General features: G+C 43.4%; 2 protein-coding genes across 3 annotated transcripts in view; one reads left to right on the top strand and one right to left on the bottom strand.

Annotated features, from left to right (window-relative positions):
• The window catches only part of LOC110522187 (GTPase HRas), a 38984-nt gene extending 38572 nt beyond the window's left edge, over positions 1-412 (bottom strand). The window contains exon 1 of one of the 2 annotated variants that reach the window (XM_036976888.2): positions 1-412. The gene's annotated coding sequence lies outside the window, so the exon portion shown is untranslated. The other variant, XM_090230365.1, reaches the window with a different exon arrangement.
• On the top strand, positions 344-25017 carry LOC110522188 (uncharacterized). The gene is made up of 8 exons (XM_021600372.3): positions 344-761; positions 1267-1436; positions 19395-19488; positions 19695-19892; positions 21489-21672; positions 22430-22497; positions 23284-23467; positions 23649-25017. The coding sequence occupies exons 4-8, from the start codon at positions 19743-19745 to the stop codon at positions 23915-23917; spliced, it is 855 nt and encodes a 284-aa protein (XP_021456047.1). The 5' UTR covers positions 344-761; positions 1267-1436; positions 19395-19488; positions 19695-19742; the 3' UTR covers positions 23918-25017.
• The last annotated feature ends 226 nt before the right edge of the window (positions 25018-25243 follow it).

Consider the following 25243-nt stretch of genomic DNA (forward strand, 5'->3'; position numbering starts at 1 on the left):
AATAAGCAGAGCTCTACCCTAATTATCAAGAGGGCGAGGTGGTCTACTGGAAACAATGTATTATTACTCAGTAGCTTCTGAGCGTTCCAAGCGTTGAAGTCCAGATGGTGTTTCCTCAACGAATGTCTCAATAGTTTCGACAACAGAAATGTATGTTATTCCAGACACTGCAATTTTAATTGAAATTTATCAAAGTATTCGTTCAGTGTTGTATGCGAGGTTAGCTCACGGCGAACAATGTGCTTCGAATAGGGAGAGGAGAGACTGTTAGAGTCCACGCCCAGCCCTGTATGAACCGCCCCGGCGAGAACAGTTCAGTTGCCTGTTTTGACCATCGTTAGTTAGCACATTGGGCGGTTTCCGTATAACTGCAAAATATAAAGGGGCAGTGTGGGCATACAGAATTACAACTACAAATTCCGTAGTAGACAATCTTAACGTGATTTATGCATTTCACATTTTCGAACCATAGCCCAGTCAGATAAAGTAAACCTGGGAGCTTTAGTATTACATGTTTAATATTCATATGTGGCTGAACATGTAGACTAGAATGTGTGGTAGCTTATCATCGTAGTGTTGTTATCGATCATGCAATAAAAAAAAAAACACTTTAGACTACATATCCCAAGGGGCAAAGCCCCCTTTTATAACCGTATCCAGGAAGTAATTTGCCGTTGTCAAGCAAACTTGTGCGTGTCTTTGCAAATGCTCTCTGAAGAATGTGCACTTCACACGTTTACGAATGTAGCTAGCTATCTAAGGTAAGAGAAAATACGACATTGGGTATTGGTGGATAACCAAAATGAAAAGTTATTTGTGATTCCATTTAGACTTTTAAATTAATTTGTTATCTGCAGCCAATCAACACGTCAACACATTTGTATGATATTGAGATGTTAGCCAGCTTCTTTTCATACTCAAGCCAGCAGAGCCAACCCCTAAGTGTGAGGTATCAGCTAGCTGACTAACAAGGCTAACTAACCAAATAGCCAGATAAGCGACTTCTTCTGACAATATACCTCAGATAGAATGTCTTGTTTAGGAATTTATGAAACAAGTATGTAGAAGTGGCGCTAGCTAGCAATGTCAACTTTTATATGCTTTGTTTTTAGTATCTTAGATATATTCTTACATGGTTTCAAGTGCAGTTACAGTAGCCACATCACACTCATTTACACATACCAGCCATCTCACACACACATAAATATGTTGACGCTTTCACTAACATATTATTATTATTATTCACCTTTATTTAATTGCTTCCAGGTGTCCGTGAGTGATGATTTGTTCCCAGGACTCTGTACCTTTGGCGCGGCCAGGCACAGAGATGGTACTGGTGACTTAGCTGAGTGGGTCTGGTCAGATGAACCCAACCCCTGCTGCTTACAAGGACTCTGACATGCTGGTGGAGCTCTTACCTCTCTACAGAAAAGCTGGTGAGGCTCTTATTGGGAACGGATGTGTGGCCCTTTATGGGATATGGAAGCATGCTTCTTCACTACATTTAGGGCATTAAAACAATTATATAATTGTAGTTTGCACAAAACCTATACATTCCTATATTCGTATGCTTTTAAAGGACAAGCATGTGACTCCACAAATTAGCTAATGTTCTTAAACCATTAACATGCTCCATGACCTTGATTGCTGAGTGGACATATGGGGGGGATATTCATAAAAGTGTCACAAGCATCAGAGGTTGATGAATGGCACACTGGACGCTCAGGATGTAGGCCTAAGCACAGCATTAGAGAACATAAACGACACACACCCTCTGTCTATGTACGTAGAAGTCTTCATATTTAATACTCTGATATCAACATTAAGGCTAACATCAATAAGATAACATTTTTTTGTAATCTCTCCTTGCAGTGTCTGTTTTTAAAAAACATTTTTTTATCAAAATGATAAAGCAAACTCATTGCCCTTTCCGTCAGTGTCACTGTTGAAATTATTTGGTGGGCTAGTTTATAAATGAGGCTGTGGTGTGGTTGCCTGGTGCGAAACGCTATTAGCCTCTTCAGTGAAATTGGTCTCTGGAAAGGAGGAGACAGCTGGGTGCAACTAGTGAAATCTGGCCATTAAGCTTTTGGGGAGATTTGGATTTATCTCTGATGTCTGTGCTTCCTTGTGAGTATGCTAAGCCAAAAGGCATGTAGTGCAAACACTCCCATCTATAATCATCTGTGGTGTGCAGTCAAAAATGAGATTTTCTTTTATATGTATTTGGTCATTCCATGGTCACATCCCCATGCGGCAAATTAGTTAATAGAACAATAAGAAATAGTTCCAAACCTCTCTGCCTATACAAGCTAGTTTTCTGTTTTTCCCTCCCCACTCAGACACTCTTAGCAAAATTCTTGCTTGAGAAAATGTAAAACAATCACGGTAAGGTACTTAGTTATTATTTGATATTGAGATATAACCATCTGCATTGGACCTTTAACCTAGAACCTGACTGCCTCCTCCAGTAACAGACAGACAGACAATAGTCACAGTCACTTGGATCTCTTTATTACTTTTTCATGAGTCAAATTTTGAACGTTTTCATTGCCTGTTTGATGCCAAAAGCAACAGTAATTACCATAAAGTGCTTTTTTAATGAAGCAGCCAGTTGAGGACTTGTGAGGCATCTGTTTCTCAAACTAGACACTCCAATGTACTTGTCCTCTTGCTCAGTTGTGCACCAGGGCCTCCCACTCCTTTTTCTATTCTGGTTAGAGCCAGTTTGTGCTGTTCCGTGAAGGGAGTAGTGCACAGCGTTGTACGAGATCTTCAGTTTCTTGGCAATTTCTCGCATGGAATAGCCTTAATTTCTCAGAACAAAAATAGACTGAGGAGTTTCAGAAGAAAGTGCTTTGTTTCTAGCCATTTTGAGCCTGTAATCGAACCCACAAATGCTGATGCTCCAGATACTCAACTAGTCTAAAGAAGGACAGTTTTATTGATCCTTTAATCCGAACAACAGTTTTCAGCTGTGCTAACATAATTGCAAAAGGGTCTTCTAACGATCAATTAGCCTTTTAAAATGATAAACTTGGAATAGCTAACACAACGTGCCATTGGAACACAGGAGTGATGGTTGCTGATAATGGGCCTCTGTACGCCTATGTAGATATTCCCTTAAAAATCAGCCATTTCCAGTTAAAATAGTCATTTACAACATTAACAATGTCTACACAGTATTTCTGATCAATTTGATGTTATTTTAATGGACAAAAAATGTGCTTTTCTTTAAAAAACAAGGACATTTCTAAGTGACCCAACACTTTTGAACGGTAGTGTGTGTGTGTGTGTGTGTGTGTGTGTGTGTGTGTGTGTGTGTGTGTATATACAGTGGGGAGAACAAGTATTTGATAACCTGCAAAATCGGCAGTGTGTCCTACTTACAAAGCATGTAGATGTCTGTCATTTTTATCATAGGTACACTTCAACTGTGAGAGACAGAATCTAAAACAAAAATCCAGAAAATCACATTGTATGATTTTTAAGTAATTCATTTGCATTTTATTGCATGACATAAGTATTTGATCACCTACCAACCAGTAAGAATGCCAGCTCTCACAGACCTGTTAGTTTTTCTTTAAGAAGCCCTCCTGTTCTCCACTCATTACCTGTATTATCTGCACCTGCTTGAACTCGTTACCTGTATAAAAGACACCTGTCCACACACTCAATCAAACAGACTCCAACCTCTCCACAATGGCCAAGACCAGAGAGCTGTGTAAGGACATCAGGGATACAATTGTAGACCTACACAAGGCTGGGATGGGCTTCAGGACAATAGGCAGGCAGCTTGGTGAGAAGGCAACAACTGTTGGCGCAATTATTAGAAAATGGAAGAAGTTCAAGATGACGGTCTGGGGCTCCATGCAAGATCTCACCTCGTGGGGCATCAATGATCATGAGGAAGGTGAGGGATCAGCTCAGAACTACATGGCAGGACCTGGTCAATGACCTGAAGAGGGCTGGGACCACAGTCTCAAAGAAAACCATTAGTAACACACTACGCCGTCATGGATTAAAATCCTGCAGCGCACGCAATGTCCCCCTGCTCAAGCCAGCGCATGTCCAGGCCCATCTGAAGTTTGCCAATGACCATCTGGATGATCCAGAGGAGGAATGAGAGAAGGTCATGTGGTCTGATGAGACAAAAATAGAGCTTTTTGGTCTAAACTCCACTCGCCGTGTTTGGAGGAAGAAGAAGGATGAGTACAACCCCAAGAACACCATCCCAACCGTGAAGCATGGAGGTGGAAACATTCTTTGGGGATGCTTTTCTGCAAAGGGGACAGGACGACTGCACCGTATTGAGGGGAGGATGGATGGGGCCATGTATCGCGAGATCTTGGCCAACAACCTCCTTCCCTCAGTAAGAGCATTGAAGATGGGTCGTGGCTGGGTCTTCCAGCATGACAACGACTCGAAACACACAGCCAGGGCAACTAAGGAGTGGCTCCGTAAGAAGCATCTCAAGGTCCAGGAGTGGCCTAGCCAGTCTCCAGACCTGAACCCAATAGAAAATCTTTGGAGGGAGCTGAAAGTCCATATTGCCCAGCAACAGCCCCGAAACCTGAAGGATCTGGAGAAGGTCTGTATGGAGGAGTGGGCCAAAATCCCTGCTGCTGTGTGTGCAAACCTGGTCAAGAACTACAGGAAACGTATGATCTCTGTAATTGCAAACAAAGGTTTCTGTACCAAATATTAAGTTCTGCTTTTCTGATGTATCAAATACTCATGTCATGCAATAAAATGCAAATGAATTACTTAAAAATCATACAATGTGATTTTCTGGATTTTTGTTTTAGATTCTGTCTCTCACAGTTGAAGTGTACCTATGATAAAAAATTACAGACCTCTACATGCTTTGTAAGTAGGAAAACCTGCAAAATTGGCAGTGTAACAAATACTTGTTCTCCCCACTGTGTGTATGTGTGTGTGTATATATATATATATATATATATAACTATATATATATATAACATGTGTAAATATTTGTATGAACATAACAACTGAAACAAAAACTGAACAAGTTCCAGACATGTGACTAATATAAATGGAATAATGTGTCCCTGAACAAAGGAGGGGTCAAAAGTAACAGTCAGTATCTGGTGTGGCCACCAGCTGCATTAAGTACTGCAGTGCATCTCCTCCTCATGGACTGCACCAGATTTGCCAGTTCTTGCTGTGAGATGTTATCCCACTCTTCCACCAAGGCACCTGCAAGTTCCCGGACATTTCTGGGGGGAATGGCTCTAGCCCTTACCCTCCGAGCCAACAGGTCCCAGAGGTGCTCATTGGGATTGAGATCCAGGCTCTTCGCTGGCCATGGCAGAACACTGACATTCCTGTCTTGCAGGAAATCACGCACAGAACGAGCAGTATGTCTGGTGGCATTGTCATGTGGAGGGTCATGTCAGGATGAGTCTGCAGGAAGGGTACCGCATGAGGGAGGAGGATTTCTTCCCTGTAACGCACAACGTTGAGATTGCCTGCAATGACAAAAAACTCAGTCCGATGATGCTGTGACACAGCGCCCCAGACCATGACGGACCCTGCACCTCCAAACCGCTCCCGCTCCAGAGTACAGGCCTTGGTGTAACGCTCATTCCTTCGACGATAAACGCGAATCCGACCATCACCCCTGGTGGGACAAAACCGCTACTCGTCAGTGAAGAGCACTTTTTGCCAGTCCTGTATGGTCCAGCGATGGTGGGTTTGTGCCCATAGGCGACGTTGTTGCCGGTGAGGACCTGCCTTACAACAGGCCTACAAGCCTTCAGTCCAGCCTCTCTCAGCCTATTGCGGACAGTCTGAGCACTGATGGAGGGATTGTGCGTTCTTGGTGTAACTCGGGCAGCTGTTGCCATCCTGTACCTGTCCCACAGGTGTGATGTTGGGATGTACCGATCCTGTGCAGCTGTTGTTACACGTGGTCTGCCACTGCGAAGACGATCAGCTGTCCTCCCTGTCCCCCTGTAGCGTTGCAATTCATTGCCATGGCCACATCTGCAGTCCTCGTGCCGCCTTGCAGCATGCCTAAGGCACGTTCACGGAGATGAGCATGGACCTTGGTCATCTTTCTTTGTTGTTTTTCAGAGTCAGTAGAAAGGCCTGTATGACAGCTTTATAGGGATGATTAATCTTACGCAGCGGGCTTGTCTATCATGTAGAGAAGTGGCCTCAGAGCCCAGGTATACAGTAGCTTATTGTTGCGTCTCCCTTATGACCTACACTAACTACAGCTGAATGAGAGGGAAACAGAAAGTACAACACTCTGACACACACACAGTACAGAGACGGAGGAGATTTAGGTATCAGCACTGGGGAGGACCAACACATCTGATTCAGCAGCCAAACCATATTCAGACCACTTCTATTCCTCCTATCGAGATACTTGACTGAACAAACCACTTCAGCATCTCTGACCGGACCTAATACACTCAGCAAAAAAAGAAAGTACGCATGGAATTGTGTATTAACAACCCTTGAAGTTTTCCACATTTTGTTACGTTACAGCCTTATTCTAAAATTGATTCAATCGTTTTTTTTCTCTCATCAATCCCTTTATAATAAAGATCTGTGGCTATATATTTGGCTATATATAAAACCTGCTCCAGAGTGGTCAGGACCTCAGAATTTGGCGAATGTTCACATTCCAACCGGACAACAACCCTAAGCACACAGCCAAGACAATGCATGAGTGGCTTCGGGACAAGTCTCTGAATGTCTTTGAGTGGCCCAGCCAGAGCCCGGACTTGAACCCGATTGAACATCTCTGGAGAGACCTGAAAATAGCTTTGCAGTGACGCTCCCCATCCAACCTGACAGAGCTTGAGAGGATTTGCAGAGTAGAATGGGAGAAACTCCCCAAATACAGGTGTGCCAAGCATCATACCCAACAAGACTCGAGGCTGTAATCGCCGCGAAAGGTGCTTCAAGAAAGTCCTGACTAAAGGGTCTTAATAATTATGTAAATGTGATATTTCTGTTTTTTATTTTTATGGTACAATAACATATTTAAAATAATCCATCTACCTTGAGGATCTGTTTGGACAATTTGCACATTCGGGTCAAAATTATTGATATCATCACTGCTTTTTTAGTTTCTTTGCCAATAGGAGAAGTATATTCTGCCCCTCCAGTCCATTTTCCATACAACTACATCTAAAATTGTTGAATGAATTTTCTGTAAACAATAGATATAATATTCCTTCTCTTTTAGCCAGGTAAATACTGATAGTCTTTTATTATCGGTCAAGCCATTATAATTATATATGGCTATACTTACTTCACCATTTACCACAATGAGATACAAGTTTCAATACTATTTATCATAATATATGTTTGTAAACTTGCCATGAAATAGTGCCATAATGATTGAATGTCCAAATAGCTGTACCACTGTCCAAATAGCTGCACTACTACTGAGTAAACCTCCAATTGTTCTCCACTATTCCACCATATAATTTTTTAAATTTAAATTATTATTATTTTTTAAGAGAGGTCAGAGTTAGCCTGACTTGTAAAATAGGCTAAGGAACAGAAGTTCGGTTTTGGAGAAACGTCATCAGTGCGTGCTCTGCAAGCAATGCAGTGGATGAAGGCGCGGCAAGAGCATGGTGAACGGATAGATGTGATAATGGACAGCGAGGAAGAAGGAGAAGAGCCAGGTGTAGTGGGAAGAAGCGTGTTGAGGAAGAATGGCGTCAGACATGATAAGGAGGAATCTGGGCCAATAGGAGTGACATTTTGGGAGAAAGTGAGCCCCTGCCTATTGGCAGATCCATTTGTGGTTTCAGGGTGGGTGAGAAAGGAGTTGTGGGCAGTTGAATCAGTGAAGTAACCTGTAGCGGACTTGTGATACTGTATGTTTTTGTGTTTTTTCTGATCAGAGGGAGCAGGCGCTACCACTTTGTTTCTGGTGCAATGGTCATGTTTCAGCAGTGTGTAGAAGGGAGATTCTAAGATGTGGGATGTGTGCAGTAGTGCATGGGACAGAGTATTGTGTAATTTCGGTGGATAAAGTTGTATGTGTCAACTGTAGGGGTGCCCTTGTTGCTGGGGATCTGAAGTGTCCTGGGCGACAGAGGCAGGTTGAAGTGGCCAGAGTCAGAGTAGTGCAGAGGGTGTCGTATGCTGAGGCAGTGAAGGAAGTGGAGGGGGATGAGTCAAGGGTGAGGGATCCTGAGAGGATCCCAGTGAGTAGTAGATTTGTGCCAGCACGGAGGGATAGGGTAACGAGTGAGTTATGCTTCAGTAAGGTTGGCTTCTTAGTGTTCATACTGTAGCAATGGTTATCAACTGTACCCCAGAAATGGAATGTAACTCACAGCAAATAGATGTTGTGGTGGCAGCTGCAGAGAAGGGTATACGAGATTTGACTTCAGAAGAGTTACAGGGTGTGTTGAGGGGTGGTGGCCCGTCCTCCCAGGCCATCAAAGTAGTGGAATAGTGTAGGTGGCATCTGCAGAGAGGTACCTGGGTGTATGAGTTAATGGGGTGCTGATTTTTATTTATATGAAATAGTGGTATATAGGTATAGGGTTAGTTGGTGGTGCAAGTTTTTCCTTTTAGGAACAGGAATAATGAAGATAATTTAATGTTGGTAGGTCGTGACTGGGTTCACATTTTAGTACAGTAGGGGGCGGTGTATGTACCTTTAAGTTGGATTCGATCCGCCAACCCAATCCCAAAGAAGAAGGTGTGGTTCCGGAGTTAATTAAGCAATAAATATCTATCATGCTAGGGTTATGTATGAAAATGCTGGGCAGGCCATTATGTTGGCTACCATGGCTTTGCCCCCCATATGATGACAATGCACCCATCCACAGGGCTCGAGTGGTTTTGAATGGTTTGATGAGCATGAAAACGATGTAAACAATATGCCATGTCCTTTTCAGTCACCAGATCTCAACCCAATTGAACACTTATGGGAGTTTCTGGAGTGGTGCCTGAGACAGTGTTTTTCCGCCACCATCAACAAAACACCAAATGATGGAATTTCTCATGGAAGAATGGTGTCGCATCCCTCCAATAGAGTTCCAGACACCTGTAGAATCTATGCCAAGGTACATTGAATCTCTTCTGGCTTGTAGTGGCCCAACACCCTGTTAAGACACTTTATGTTGCCATTTCCTTTATTTTGGCAGTTACTTGTAACATACAGTGAGCTCCAAAAGTATTGGGACAGTGACATATTTTGTTGGATGCATTTGCTGTTTGTTTTGGATGTGGTTCAGATTATTTTGTTCCCAATATAAATTAATGGTAAAAAATGTATTGTGTCATTTTGGAGTCACTTTTATTGTAAATAAGAATAGAATATGTTTCTAAACACTTCTATATTAATGTGGATGCAACCACGATTTCAGTGCTGGAGTACATAGCCAAAACAACAATTTTTTTATTTTTGCAGTATTTGCAATTATAGGGGACTGTGTACTGTATATTCTACTGTATATGACGTGTATGTGAACAGTACTGTATGTGAATCCTTGTTTTAATCAAACATGAAGTGGGCATTATGCAATACCAACTGTATGTGTGAAATGTACAGTGTTGACAGACTCACACATGATGTGTTCATATTATGTGTATTGACTCATAGTATAGATAAATTAAGACAATCACAATCTACACAGACATGGTTTACTGTTAGACAGATAAAAGCCAGACAAAAAAACATACCGTGGCTGTGTGATGCATACACCCAGGGGTTGGAACCGGTTCAGGGAACTGCACAGAAAATTTGAGGAAAAAATATGTTTTTAAAGGAACAGAATCAGAACCGGGAACGAAAGTGATCTATTCCGGAACAGAAACATTATTTTAAAATAATGGGAATCGGTTAATGGGAATCGGTTACTAACGATATTTTATGTTCCGGGAATTTTTTCCTATCCCACTAAAAATTGCAACATAAGCCCTATGCAAAGCCCTCACTGTCACTCAGAAACGTATTCCAGTGTCTGCCTGCCAGCTGAAAATCTTTGCGTGTGTGTGTGTGTAGGCTACCTTCCCGTCCCCTCCGAAACATAGGCTACTGTAGCCTACTGACGTTACAACCGTGATTCAGAAATTAGGGAGAGAGATTTAATTAGAGAAGAATGGATTAACTTTTTAAGAATACTGTAGTTATCACATTTGATATTGTATTTATTAACTACAAAAAGACGCTAAGACGTGTTTTTATTTTAATTCTGGTGCCGCTCTGCACACACAAGCTTGTTAGCTAGCTATCTAGCTAGCTTCTCTGGTCTAACATTAAGCCAACTCACTGAAGTTCAAAGTCATTCAAAGTTCCTTCATAGAAGCTGCTCCTCCATAGGTATAATTCTGTGAGCCTAATTCAGATAATGCATAACAGCAAGAATTTCCAGCGCTTCAAGTCAAGCCTCCTCCTCCTCCTCCACCTCCACCCTCGCTTTCCCGCTCCATAGCAAGCTGCTCTATCCGATTAGCTATGTAATTTAATGTCGAGCAAAAAAAATGTTGATTTCAGAAGTTTATAAAGGAACCATTACTTTTTTGGGGGTTCGAACTGGTTCAGAACTTTATTTTGCTGGTCGGAACAGTAGAAACGAAAAAATAATGGTTCTGTTCAGAATGAAACGATGGCAATAATTTAGGTTCCAACCCCATGCACAAAACAGAACATGCCAAATTCACACTTAGGTTTGTACTGTACCATACATAGCTCTCTCACTGAGCACAACTCCCTCCTGCTCTTCTCACTGCTTTGACAGATAAGGACAGAAAGAACCGCACCATCATGCTCACCTATGTCCTTAAGAAAAGCTCAATTGCTCAACTTGTGCAGACATGACGGAAGTTTGTCTGCGCAGGGGTGAATCACTAGCAGCAGACTCTGTCTCTCTCTCCGTTAATGAATGGAGATTATAGGTCTGTTAAGGCGTGGCTGGGAGGGAGCCAGCCAGTTGTTTAAGACCCAATCGAATCAAGTCATCGGCCCTCTGTGACGTGTGAGGAACGTCTCTCTCTCTTTATCTTATCATCTTGCAGGTGCCTACTTGCCCAAGCTGGTGCAGCTGAAAATTAACAACAGTATGATAACGTCAGTGGGGTAAGCGGAAAGTCCCACTCTATAGTGCTCTGTCTCTGTCTCTCTGTCTATTGTAGTTATGTGTTGGAATTGTCTGTTAAATAAAATAAAGCATTTTCTGCTCTGAGTATTACAAACACTACTACTAGCAGCAGCTAACAGTATAAAGGCAGGTAGCCCTAGATGCTCCATTCCTATGAAGCAGGAGACCCACTGTGTGTGGGTTTCCCATCCTCCCACAAAGAGAGCTGTAATTGGAACCAGAGCTAGTGTTGTCCCATGGGGATCTCTGTGACGCTTCACCCTGGCCTGGCTGTCTGCATCAGGAAAGGCCCAGAAGCAGAAGGCTCTGGAGGCCCGCAATGTGGTTAAGAGCTAGGCTTTGAAGACCGAGACCACTGGGTCCTGCTGGTAGGCTATGGGATAGGAACATACACAGTACAGGTGCAGTGGCTTTATTTCCACTAAGGCAGGCCGTAGGGAGCTGTAACACTAGGGCGAGGGGGAACAGCAAATCTGACTGAGGGCCTTTGTCTGTGGAGAAAGAGGATGCACCCGGCCTGTAAATCGCACAGCAGACAGACAGACAGACTGTGGCCTGTTTGCCATATCAATTTTTGCTTTAGCCAGAACCTCTGTCATTCGCATGTATAACAGCACAAAGCACACAGATTTGGCAACCAGGCAAGGCTGACAAGGTGCTGCTGGAAAAAGCCTGTCGTTGGAGGATGAAGATGAAGCCATTGTGCATCTGTGTAAGTGTTATACAGGAAGCAGAGGATGCGAGAGGAGCAGAGGAGAGAAATATCTGTGTTATATGGCCTGGATGTTCTGTAGAGGGAGCGAGGGATAAGAGAGGAGAGGGAAGGTAGAGTGATACAGGATCAAGGTATATAAGAGAGGAAAGGAGCAGAGGGGAGATAGAGAACTGTGTGACCCACCCTGTGAGGAACAGCCAAGGGCCGGCCGGACGTGAACAGCCTCGATAGCATTTCCTGCTCTGGGCTGCAGAGGCTGATGAGGAGAGAGTGTTTGTTAGGGAGGGTGGTGGTCAGGGACAATTGAATACTGCGCCTGCTGTCAGGAGAGAAAGTAGGGAGTGTAGAGAAAGTAGGGAGTGTGCTGTTGGGGCTAAGGTTGAGGGGACCAGCTTTTAAAAATATACTGAAGTTGGGGACAGACCAGAAGTCATAGATAAACAAGGCTTCCAAAGGGTTTCCCATGGACCTGGGATTGGATGCAGGGGCTGGGTAAGTGTGCAGAGAGTAGGGATAGAAAGTCCAGCGGGGTTGTGGAGAATGCAGTATGCTGACTGGGTCCTGGAGGCCTGTCGGGAGACTGTAAGGAGTGTGCTAAGGTCCAGGGGTACTCATAACAGAGGCTGGTGAGAGAGGAGTGTGCAAGGGAGGGAGGCTGTGATGGGGCTACATTCACCGACAGGATTTCTTGCACCGCCTCGGCTGTGAAATCACGAAGTTCCCAAAAATGTTCAGCAGCTTTCAAAATGATTCCAATTTTCGTATACTTTTTATCCGCTTGTGCTGTACAGTTTATGACCATTACAATAAATAATACAAAGTCCACCTTTTTACCATGTAGCATTTCACTGTCCATTGGTTAATGAGAAACCTTCACCGGTCTTGGTGGCTCTACTACAATTGCTTCTTCCCCGCTACTCGTTCCTTCTAATTTTCTCACCGCCTCCAGATAAGAGACATGCCGGACACTCCTTACCCTTGCCACCTCATTCTCCTCCACCCTAACAGGGCACTCCAAGAATTCAAGCGCATGTTCACCTCCACAGTTGTAGCATTCCCCTTCATATGGCATACAATACTCTTCCCTTCTGCACACACTTGACACATGACCAAATATTTTAGATTTATGACACTGAAGGGGCTTGTGCACAAAAGCTCTTACAGGGTATCTCATGAATCCTAACTTTATATGAGAAGGGAGAGACTCTTCATCAAAGAACAGTAGCATGGATGAAGTGAACTTCTTTTCTCCGTCCATCGTACAGGTCAATCAACGTGCACCAACCACTCCTTCGATGTCTTCAGTAATATCCTCTACCTTTATTTCTTGCGTCACCCCAGAAATAACCCCCTTGATAGGCTCCCTGCTACGAAAACCCACGCAGGAAACATTCCACTCCGATATCTTTTTTTGAGTCTTAACACTCGTGTGTCTGCGGAGCAGAAGACACAACAAATCTAAATATGACCACTTCTTGTGACTCTCACCGACTCCACACTTTCTTCCAACACATTCCAGATTTTCCTGGATATGTTAAACGGATTTCTCAAGTAGCATTGATCCAAAACCCTGACACTGACCAAAAACAAGTCTATTGGTTCCCTATTTTCCAACATAGCTTTACTTCTCGTTTCCCTTCTTCTTCGCCACTGTCACCCACTCATTCTCACTCCGTACTATTAGCTGCACTCGACTCTCTAGCAGTTTCAAACAAAACCTCAGTTTCTGCAATCATCCTTCCGTAATCCTAGCTACCTGAACTATTTCCCTGTTTGTCCGCTAGGTTTTATGGGTGTTATGACTCATGCAGTGGTACTCTATTCGTCCTCATGGCTGCGCTTTACTACCACAGGTAAAATCTTGAAGATTGCCCATTATTTCGTTGTAGTAAGGACCCAAATAAACAAAGTGAGTGGGAGAACCTATTAAAGTAAGTAAATGTTTAAAAAACTTTTTTTTTTTTTTTTTTTACAGTCCTAGTAGTAGGCCACTTTGTAGGCTAACTCAACTGAGCTGCTAGCTAATGTTACACATTGTTTAGCTACGTGAATTAAATGTCATCAGCTAGCTAACGTTCTATTAGCTAGCGATCTTGATGTAATTATTGTAAATGAAAACGGTCTCCAAATGCTTTTGTAGAAAGCAGTCATGAAATGAAGAGGGTGAAATTGCAGCTCCAACTGTCAGAAAAAAGGAGAGTGTAGGCTACTGGATAGCGCAGGTAACTTTGTGGGAGAACATTATGAAAACATTCTCCAGTTCCAGACCCGAGAGAGAAAAACCTTGAGGACAGAGAGATAATAGCGACATAATATTCAGTGCGGTCTAATTTGAGTATAAATTAAGCCTGTTTCTTTGTGATGTTTTCTGTCCTCAGATAAAGAAAGCCTGTGTTTGCAATTGAAGAGAGGGGTCCCAATGAATGTTCAAAAAAACTAATGGTGCATTTCCATACATGATTTACACCAGTGTTTTACCCATAAGGCTCAGACTTTTCGGTTTCCATCTACGCAGGCCAGCACCCTTGTGCCACTGGGCCATGTCTCTGGTGGACCTGCTCTCACTTGGGGCCAAAGCCAAGCCACTGGTACTTTGCAGTTTAATTTACATAACAAAGGCTAATTGTGAACTAACACCTTCTCACAAACCAACTGTGTATACCAGCTGTATTTTTGTATACAAAATGTTGATAACATAGGTAGGCCTACCTATATGCCATGGGTTATATGTGTAGGCCTACTTATGTTAGCACAGGTTGTATACAAATATACAGTTAAACATCACACACAATGTATAAACCTATTACAATTGGGGCAGGCGAACCCTGCTGGAGGTCTGCTGGGTGTGCCAAGATTCTGTTTCAGCCCAGCAATAACACACCTGATTCAACTTATCAAACCCAAGGAGTTGACAATCAAGTGTGCTATTTCTGGGCTGTAACAGAAGTTTGGTCACCCAGTAGAACAGGGATCAGTGGAGCAAGGTTGTGCTATCGCTGGTATGGTGTTTTTTCTTTTGTTCACCTGAAATTATGCTTTAGTAATAATATTCTACTCCTCAATGATCTATTGTTGTTTTCACTAAGATGTCTAATCTTAACATACGAGTTATCTTATGTATACATTTTATAGTGATGAAGGGTTGATTCTTTCAAGGGAAGTGTTTTAACTTGTTTTAATTGTTAAACTATTTTATTCAAATGAACTAGTGTCAATGTTGATTAATCGCATATCACAATCCTGCAATAAAGAGGGGAAGGGCTTCTGTCTCTGTGTCTTTTTCCGTGTTGTATTCTCAAATGAACATTTCCTTTTTGTCTAGTAGTTGAACAAATTATTTTCAGATGGTCATACCAAGAATCATTTAGCTATTTGATTTTGAATTGTAAGACCCCTTGAAGTATCAAAAAATGTATTTAAAAAATATTTGTTGAAAACAATGTTTGGACCTTACTGCTGTTAGCCCATACAAGTGCATTGAATAACAGATTCACTACATGGAACAACAAAAGGATGTTTGTTATGAAGTGTCTGTCCTATATCTGAGAGATATAAGAAAGATCAGGAAATATATACATACAGTGCCTTGCGAAAGTATTCGGCCCCCTTGAACTTTGCGACCTTTTGCCACATTTCAGGCTTCAAACATAAAGATATAAAACTGTATTTTTTTGTGAAGAATCAACAACAAGTGGGACACAATCATGAAGTGGAACGACATTTATTGGATATTTCAAACTTTTTTAACAAATCAAAAACAGAAAAATTGGGCGTGCAAAATTATTCAGCCCCTTTACTTTCAGTGCAGCAAACTCTCTCCAGAAGTTCAGTGAGGATCTCTGAATGATCCAATGTTGACCTAAATGACTAATGATGATAAATACAATCCACCTGTGTGTAATCAAGTCTCAGTATAAATGCACCTGCACTGTGATAGTCTCAGAGGTCCGTTAAAAGCGCAGAGAGCATCATGAAGAACAAGGAACACACCAGGCAGGTCCGAGATACTGTTGTGAAGAAGTTTAAAGCCGGATTTGGATACAAAAAGATTTCCCAAGCTTTAAACATCCCAAGGAGCACTGTGCAAGCGATAATATTGAAATGGAAGGAGTATCAGACCACTGCAAATCTACCAAGACCTGGCCGTCCCTCTAAACTTTCAGCTCATACAAGGAGAAGACTGATCAGAGATGCAGCCAAGAGGCCCATGATCACTCTGGATGAACTGCAGAGATCTACAGCTGAGGTGGGAGACTCTGTCCATAGGACAACAATCAGTCTTATATTGCACAAATCTGGCCTTTATGGAAGAGTGGCAAGAAGAAAGCCATTTCTTAAAGATATCCATAAAAAGTGTTGTTTAAAGTTTGCCACAAGCCACCTGGGAGACACACCAAGCATGTGGAAGAAGGTGCTCTGGTCAGATGAAACCAAAATTGAACTTTTTGGCAACAATGCAAAACGTTATGTTTGGCGTAAAAGCAACACAGCTGAACACACCATCCCCACTGTCAAACATGGTGGTGGCAGCATCATGGTTTGGGCCTGCTTTTCTTCAGCAGGGACAGGGAAGATGGTTAAAATTGATGGGAAGATGGATGGAGCCAAATACAGGACCATTCTGGAAGAAAACATGATGGAGTCTGCAAAAGACCTGAGACTGGGACGGAGATCTGTCTTCCAACAAGACAATGATCCAAAACATAAAGCAAAATCTACAATGGAATGGTTCAAAAATAAACATATCCAGGTGTTAGAATGGCCAAGTCAAAGTCCAGACCTGAATCCAATCGAGAATCTGTGGAAAGAACTGAAAACTGCTGTTCACAAATGCTCTCCATCCAACCTCACTGAGCTCGAGCTGTTTTGCAAGGAGGAATGGGAAAAAAATTCAGTCTCTCGATGTGCAAAACTGATAGAGACATACCCCAAGCGACTTACAGCTGTAATCGCAGCAAAAGGTGGCGCTACAAAGTATTAACTTAAGGGGGCTGAATAATTTTGCACGCCCAATTTTTCAGTTTTTGATTTGTTAAAAAAGTTTGAAATATCCAATAAATGTCGTTCCACTTCATGATTGTGTCCCACTTGTTGTTGATTCTTCACAAAAAAATACAGTTTTATATCTTTATGTTTGAAGCCTGAAATGTGGCAAAAGGTCGCAAAGTTCAAGGGGGCCGAATACTTTCGCAAGGCACTGTATATATTTTTTTACATGTATTTAGCCACTTATTTTTGGCACTAAACAGTCTAAGCCCCGTCGAAGCTGGGGAGGGGGTTCTACTAAGCTATTTAGAATAGCAAGATAATTTGATTTAGAATTTTAAGACCCCTTGAAGTATCAAAAATAATTATATACAGGACCAGTCAGAAGTTTGGACACACCTACTCATTCCAGGTTTTTTATTTTTTTATTTTTACTATTTTTTACTATTTTCTACATTGTAGAATAATAGTGAACACATCAAAACTAAGAAATAACACATGGAATCATGTAGTAACCAAAAAAGTGTTAAACAAATCAAAATATATTTTATATTTGCGATTCTTCAAAGTAGCCACCCTTTGCCTTGATGACAGCTTTGCACACTCTTGGCAATTCTTGTAACATAACAAAATGTGTAGCAAGGGAAGGGGTCTGAATACTTTCCAAATGCACTGTAGGTAGATGCCGTGGATTGAGACGCATCCAATGCAAAAAACAACAACATATCTCTAGCTTAAACTGATGCATTTTTATGGGGATATTTTTATTATGCTAATTATATTCCTGTGGGTGAGTGGACATCGACCTTAGGGGGTTTTAAGTGTCGACATATAACATTGGTTAGTGCAAATCCAACCTTTAAAATGTAGGTACAGTATGAAAATAATATTAATCAATAGTCAATAATTTCCTTTTTTTATTAACATTTTGTTGGCTTTATAATCATGATAAATTGAACTATACTGAACAAAAATATGAACGCAATATGCAACAATTTCAAAGGTTTTACTGAGTTACAGTTCATATAAGGAAATCAGTAAATTCAAATAAATTCATTAGGCCCTAATTTATGGATTTCACATGAATGGGAATATAGATATGCATCTATTGGCCACAGATACCTTTAAAAAAAAGGTAGGCGCGTGGATCAGAAATCCAGTCAATATCTGGTGTGACCAACATTTGCCTCATGCAGCTTAACACATCTCCTTCGCATAGAGTTGATCAGGCTGTTGATTGTGGCCTGTGGAATGTTGTTCCACTCCTCTTCAATGGCTGTGTGAGGCTGTGTGAAGTTTCTGGATATTGGTGGGAACTGGAACATGCCGTCATACATGTCGATCCAGAGCATCCCAAACATGCTCAATGGGTGACATTTCTGGTGAGTATGCAGGCCATTTTCAGCCTCCATGAATTGTGTACAGATCCTTGTATTATCATGCTGAAACATGAGGTGCTGGCGGCGGATAAATGGCACGACAATGCGCCTCAGGATGTCGTCACGGTATTTCTGAGTTCAAATTGGCATCGATAAGATGCAATTGTGTTTGTTGTCCGTAGCTTATGCCTGCCCATACCATAACCCCACCACCACCATGGGGCACTCTGTTCACACCGTTGACATCAGCAAATCGTTCGCCCCAAAAGACACCATACACATGGTCTGCGGTTGTAAGGTCGGTTGGACGTACTGCCAAATTCCCTAAAACGATGTTGAAGATGGCTTATGGTAGAGAAATTAACATAAAATTCTCTGGCAACAGCTCTGGTGGACATTCCTGCAGTCAGCATGCCAATTGCACGCTCCATCACAACTTGAGAAATCTGGCATTGTGTTGTGTGACAAAACTGCACATTTTAGAGTGGCCTTTTATTGTCCCCATTACAAAGGTGCACTTGTGTAATGATCATACTGTTTAATCAGCTTCTTGATATGCCACACTTGTCAGGTGGATGGTTTTTCTTGGCAAAGGAGAAATGCTTGGGATGTAAACAAATGTGTGCACACAGGTTCCTTGACTAACCTGTACCCCCACACATTTACTCGGTACCAGGCCCCCTGTATTCTACTGTGTTACTTGTTATCTTTACTTTATTTCATTTTGGAAATATTTTCTTAATTCTATTTCTTGAACTGCGCTGTTGGTTAGTAGGGTTGTGGCTACCAGTACAGCTCCATCTAGTTGTCACGTTGGGGATAACAGTTGTGGACAACTAGCATTTTAGCTAAGCCTAACCCAAAACCTTTTCCTAACCTTAACTTCATTCTCCTAACCAGCTACGTAATGTCACTTCTGTTCGTAGCTGGGTTAGGCTTAGCTAAAATGCTACAGTTGTCAACAAACCATCAATCTCGACAAACCATCAGTATCATCACAGGGGCTCCAGGGGATGAGCTTCAAAACATGATTCATATAGGCTATCTAAATACCTTTAAATCAATCTATTACCCTGGTGCTCGTTTTAAAAGTTGGGTACACCAGTGCTACTAGTACCAATGAACAAAGCCCTGCCGGTAGCCTTTTTCCCTCCTGATGTTCTGTTGTGACAATTCCACCCTTGCCTCTGGATCATGGCTGTGTAGGGACCTGGGAACCACGCTGTCTCACCTTCAGGTGCTGTGGATATCTCACTGCAGCCTGGCAGACCTGGATGGTGTCCCCTCCTCCTCTCTCAAGGTAGAGTTTGTAGTGGAAAACCTTTGCAGTGTACCATCATGAACTACAGTCCACAAGACCTGTTACTCCACCTGGCTTCTATCCACCTCATTTACCTGTGAAAACCTCACAGTTCAACAAAGGTTGACGTTTTATGTATTTGACTATGTAAATGTTGAGTTCCACTAAACCTGAGCCTGTGTTGGTATGTCCTCTCCCTACGCTAGGAGCTGTATGTGGCCTACAACAGAGTGTCGGACCTGAGTCAGTTGAGCATGCTGGAGAATCTACAGCTGTTGGACCTGGAAGGGAATGATGTGAATGACCTGGTGCAGGTGCAGTACCTGGGCCGGCGCTCCCAACTCTGCACGCTCACCCTAGAGGGAAACCCTGTCTGTATGCACCCCCACCCTAATGCCACACAGGTATTTGCGCACACTCCAACACTCCTAACCCTCACCACAACCACAATCATGTGTATTATTGTATATATTACTGAATCTGGATTTTAGATACTCCAAGATGCGTGTGTGTGTGTGTGTGTGTGTGTGTGTGTGTGTGTGTGTGTGTGTGTGTGTGTGTGTGCGTCCAGGCATGGGGGTTGTGAGTGTTTGAGTCTGGTAATGAAATTATCCAGAATGACTGTGCTACCATGGCTTTGCATGCTGGGCTCAGGCTGTGAGTCATACTCTCCACAATGTCCCCCATATGGGCCCAGATGATAATGTCCGCATCAGGCAGAACAGGGTGGGACTGGAGAGCAGGGGACAGGGAATTGGTGTTCAGAGCAAAACAGGCTTTGCTTGTGTAAGTAGGGATGGTACAAGCTGTGGTGATAGTTAGTATAAACGTTGCTCAACTAGGCAGGGTGGAAAATATACTCTCTTTAGCACAGGTGTTGATATGGGAATGAGCCCATATTAAAGTGGTATATTAAGGTTTCGCTATAACGACGTAATGCAGTGTTGAAGTGGTATGAATGGATGAGTGAATGTGTTTATTTTTGACCCACCCAACCAGCAGCAGGAATTAGGAAACTGGGGCAGTGAGGGAGGGAACGCTGTCCTGAATATGCATTAGGCTTGGTCCAAGCTCTGAGAGAGGGGTCCTTGGGTTTGCTTTTTTTTCTACTTTTCTAGACTCTATACCCTTGGTGGAGCACAGAAAGTGCAGCTCTCTCTCTTTCTTCTCTCTCCTCCCCCTCGGTCTCGCCTCTCTCTTGTCTCTTTCCCTCTCTCTCCCCTCTCTCTCTGTTGGTTGGTGAAGGGTGAGAGTACTCCGCTCTAATTTAATCTCTTAGCAGCAGCATAGTGCTTTTACTGGTCTCTCTCCCTCCTCGCTCTCCGCAGTGCTGTCTCCCAGTGCTGATAAAGGACCAGAACACTGTACAAAGTGCAGATTATTGCCATTATTAGCACTCAGAACCATTTTCTTTGTCTCCTCCTTTGAACAGAAGTTACACTCATTGTGGCTTAAAGCTCTTCTAACAGGGCTATGTTCTTTTACAGTATGTTATTCTGGTGTTAAGTGGTGTGTTTGGCGTTGAAAGGATAACTTTGAAAGGTTGGACATTCCTTGGCCTTAATCGACCATTAAAATCACAACCAAAGCACAACATTGGACCCTTTATGAAGTCACCTATCATATTTGTATCACCTAACATACTGAATCGACTGTGTAGTTCAGAGGTAGGCAACTCTGCTTCTCCAGGGCTGCACTGGATGCATTTATTCAAGCCCTGTTTTAACACACCTAGCCTAATTCAACCTGTCATCTGCTTATATGGACCTCAATTAGTTGAATGAGGTGTAAGTGCTGGGCTGGAATAAAAGCCTGCACATACTGCAGCCCTCCAGGACTAGATTTTCCCCACCCTCCATGTAGTACCCTTTGACTGAGCTGGTCTTCTGCAACTGAAAGTAGTTGGAGTGGATCTGTTAGCGTTTCTTTTTTTATGTGCGGGATCTCTTCCTTCAAGGTACCCTCTCGTGTTTCTTCATCCTGCCTTCTCCTTTCCCTAGTTCGAGGAGGAAAAGGGGAACTGCTACCGGTTGGCGGTAAGGGAGCTGGTCCCACAGCTGCATTACCTAGACTACATGTGTGCAGAGGAGAAGGCAGGGCCTGGCTGCACCAACTCCATGGGGGAAGACTGGGCCCTGCTCAGAGAGTCCATCAAAGACGGCAGCTGCGTAGCGATGGCACAGGGTGTGTGTGTGTGTGTGTGTGTCTTTTTGCTTCCATAAGGCCATTAATACTACTCTGTATTGTACTCTTCTATATGTTCCCTCTTCCCTGTCTGGCCATAGAGGAGAGAGCAGCCAGTGTGAGTGCCTACTCCAGACCCAGCTCTGGCCAGCGCCTAGCTAACAGCCTCTTCAGTTCCCATCCCTCCAGTCGACCGGTCAGTGCCAGGCCCCTCTCAGCAGTTGACTCCAGACCCCTTTCTAGGTCGTGACCCTTATCAGGGGCTGGATCCAGAGCCTTCTCTCCTTCCGGGTCCAGATCCGGTTCTGCTGATGCAGGTCCAGCCTCTGTGGACCCAGACGCTAGCGTTCTGACGCACGGTGGAATACTGTATTGGTGTCCTTAGCACTGAAAGCCCTACCATCTCCACATACAAGGCCCCACTTTTAGTAACTGAATATGGCCCATATAGTGAACCAGGCTTATTGTTTTGTATCCTTCTTGTGTGTTATTCAACAGTTTCTAATGTATTTGACTTTATTTTCCAAACGTAGCATCCAAATGTATAATTAGTCAACACTGCCACCACGAGGACATGTTGTAACAGTGTCTGAAGATTCATCATCATGTCGTTTTAAATCAGCGATCATTGATTTTCTGACCCTAGAAATCAGGCATACTATGCCTTTATCCAGTTTCATAATTTCCCATGTTGTGACAATCCCATCCCTGATTAGCTATCCTCCACAGTAATTCATTGTTTTTTGTTTCTCTCCAGGTGCAGGGAAGATCTTGTTCTGTGGGAACCCTGTCCAGGCCCTCAGAGCCAGGCGACAGAAGATGAGGGTATGTTGACCCATCAGTGGGGAGAAACTGTAGATACTGAGTTCTTACTCATCTCTGGCACATTGACCACCACAGCAGAGATTTGACAGTTTTCCAGTGCCAATGGAAGGTGGCCCAGAGTGAAGGTGGAATAGTTATGTGTTGTGACAGACCATTATGGCTGGGTGACGTTGCCCCCCCCCCGTCTCTCTAATGTGATGTCAGGATGAACAGAAGGAGATAATTATCTGAGAGAGGAGGGGAGGGTGATGGAGCGATGCAGCTGTGGCCCAGGTGACATGACAGATGGAGCTCCCTGCCAACGTCCGACGATCTGTCATCTCTACACACTCTGTCACTTTCTCTCTCTGTTCTTCACTGTATTTCTTCCTCTGCCTCCATCCATATTCTATATCTTCATCCCTCTCACCATTCCTGTCCCTCTATCCCTCCCTCTGATTCCCTCTCTCTATTCCCCTTACCCTCCTATCTCCAACCTCATCCATCTCTCTCTCTCTCCCTATGCAGGTGCCACCCCCACCTCTGTGTAAAGCTCTGTCTTTAACTTCATAATGTCTCCCTGCCTCTCTCTCCTTACCTTTGTATGCAGACTGCGGCCCCCTCACCTGTGTCCACTCCGAGCGCCCCACCCCCATGTTTTGGAGCACACATATGACCTTTCGGAGCAGGACAGACACCAGCGCAGCGACGAGGGAACAGCATAACATGTACTGACCACTTAGTCCTGTGTCAGTCAGCCAGCCACTCTGAACTGACTTTTCACTCTTTTCTATGACTGTGTTCCAGATGTCTATTAGCCATGTCGAGGGATGGCCTCAGATACTGACCATCCTCCACAGTGATGAAGAGAAGGATGATGAAGGAAGTCTCAGCATTTTCAGTGGCGAGGAGGTGGGTGGAAAAAGAGATGGGTCGAGTCACTGGGCAAACACTGGCTCGCCAGACTTACCTTTCCAGTCCCCCTCTTCAGGTGAGTCTCTCTCACCTCTGGTTTACAAGGCCATCAAACATGTCAAACCTATTCAGTATATAAAATAAAAAACCAAGAAACCTAAATATAAATCCAAGGAATTGTAACACAGAATAACTTGAAATCACACTACCACAATGCAACATCAAATGTTCTCTAGTAAACTATGTTTCATTTACAGATGTGTTTCAGATAAAAGCCAAATCCCTTGAGGTGGCCTGTATCTCCCTATCCTCTGAATCCACTCTGATGCCCTCTCCCCCTCAAAACGCCACATCAGACCGTGGTGGCTGGAGGGTGTCAGAGCTGCGAGCGCGCAGACTGAGGCTTAGTGGTGGGGTGGCTGAGGCCAGGGCTGGGACTGCTGTAAAGCCTACTGACGACCACACAGAGCTAGGGCCAATTAGAGGAGACCCAGGCTTGAGAACCAAGGGCTCCAGGAGTCTGTGAGGCCCAAAGTCCCTCTGCTTCCCTAGGATACTCACCACCTGCCACACAGGCCAGCCTCCATCTCCCTAGTCCAAGGGCTCAGGTCACCGACAGGCGGAGCTTCTGTGCAGTCCTGCAACGGGCATCAACCAATCACCTCATGCAGATCACCAGAGAGGATGACCATCATGTTTAGGGAAGAGGACTCTGGGGGCTGGATTACATCCAACAATCACCTGAAGAGTGGAACATGGGATCCAAGTGTGAACTTCCTATCTCAATGTTTTGACTCCCTCTGCTGGACAGTTAGAGAATAATTTGCATCCCTCTTTTCTTTCCCAGCTCAGAATTGTACAGTACTGACACTGATATCACAGTGCCTTTACTGAGGACAACAGCCCTTGTAGGGGGAGGCACAGTCCCAAAATTCCATTTTTGTTTTATCAAGGCAACGGTCTGCTTATGGACCATGTGGACGCCTCCGAGCAGTCGGATAGGCTGTTTGGAGTGTTCATCCGACTGGATTAAAAAAAGTAATAATAATGTCCCCCCAACTTCTAAAACCAAAGTTGTGCCCCTGATCATAGCAAAAGTAATGAAGACATCACATGGAGGTTTCTAAATGAAATAGTGTATGTGCATATAATCAGACTGTGTCAGAGTGCTTTAGGCTAGTACTAACACTACTGGAGCTTTTTCAGAATATTTGGGAAAATTTAGTTGGCCAGTGTTCCTGCTTAGAGAAATACCCCTGAGCTGCTGGATCAGGACCAGTGCTATTGTGAAGCTTACAATGGAAAGGTCAGGACCAGAGAGGAAAACTGATCCTAAATCCGTTTCTAAGGGTTCAATGTAATTTAATTGCTGTTGGTTTTGACTAGAGAAACTCTGTGACACCTTCCTCTTCATGTGGTGTCCCATGTCGACAACAAGTGAACAATTTTAACCAAGCTGACATATTTGAGCAAGCCCAATCCTGTTCCGGGAGACCGGGAATCCACACACATACACACTCACACCGCAAACTGAGGGCCTTGTTTCCAGTCCACATGTCTGTCAGTTCTGCTTCACTGCTGTCTCAGGCAACAAGACACAAATAAAGGAGCAATAGAATAACAAAACATTGTCTGTCATCACAACCACAGACTACTGTTAGATTACTTACTACCATTGAAGACTTGTGTGGGATTAATGGATACACAGAAACACAGAAAATACCATACGAAGGTGCATGTTTCAACCATGAGACTGTCCTTACATAACAAGAAGAAGCTGTAGGTTTGACTTGCCTGAATAACCTGATGCATTTTGCTGCCTCCTGTCTGAGCCCATCTGTGCAGCCGTTTC

This window comes from Oncorhynchus mykiss, chromosome 1 (assembly GCF_057628025.1).
Source record: "Oncorhynchus mykiss isolate SJ-2025 chromosome 1, ASM5762802v1, whole genome shotgun sequence".
NCBI classification, from domain to species: domain Eukaryota; kingdom Metazoa; phylum Chordata; class Actinopteri; order Salmoniformes; family Salmonidae; genus Oncorhynchus; species Oncorhynchus mykiss.

Bases quoted from the DNA above. Each gene is read 5' to 3' on its own strand.
- LOC110522188 (XM_021600372.3), top strand. From the start codon at position 19,743: ATGCTGGAGAATCTACAGCTGTTGGACCTGGAAGGGAATGATGTGAAT. The intron at 19,893-21,488 runs GTATTTGCGCAC...TCCTTTCCCTAG, and splicing joins CCCACCCTAATGCCACACAG to TTCGAGGAGGAAAAGGGGAA. The intron at 21,673-22,429 runs GTGTGTGTGTGT...GTTTCTCTCCAG, and splicing joins CTGCGTAGCGATGGCACAGG to GTGCAGGGAAGATCTTGTTC.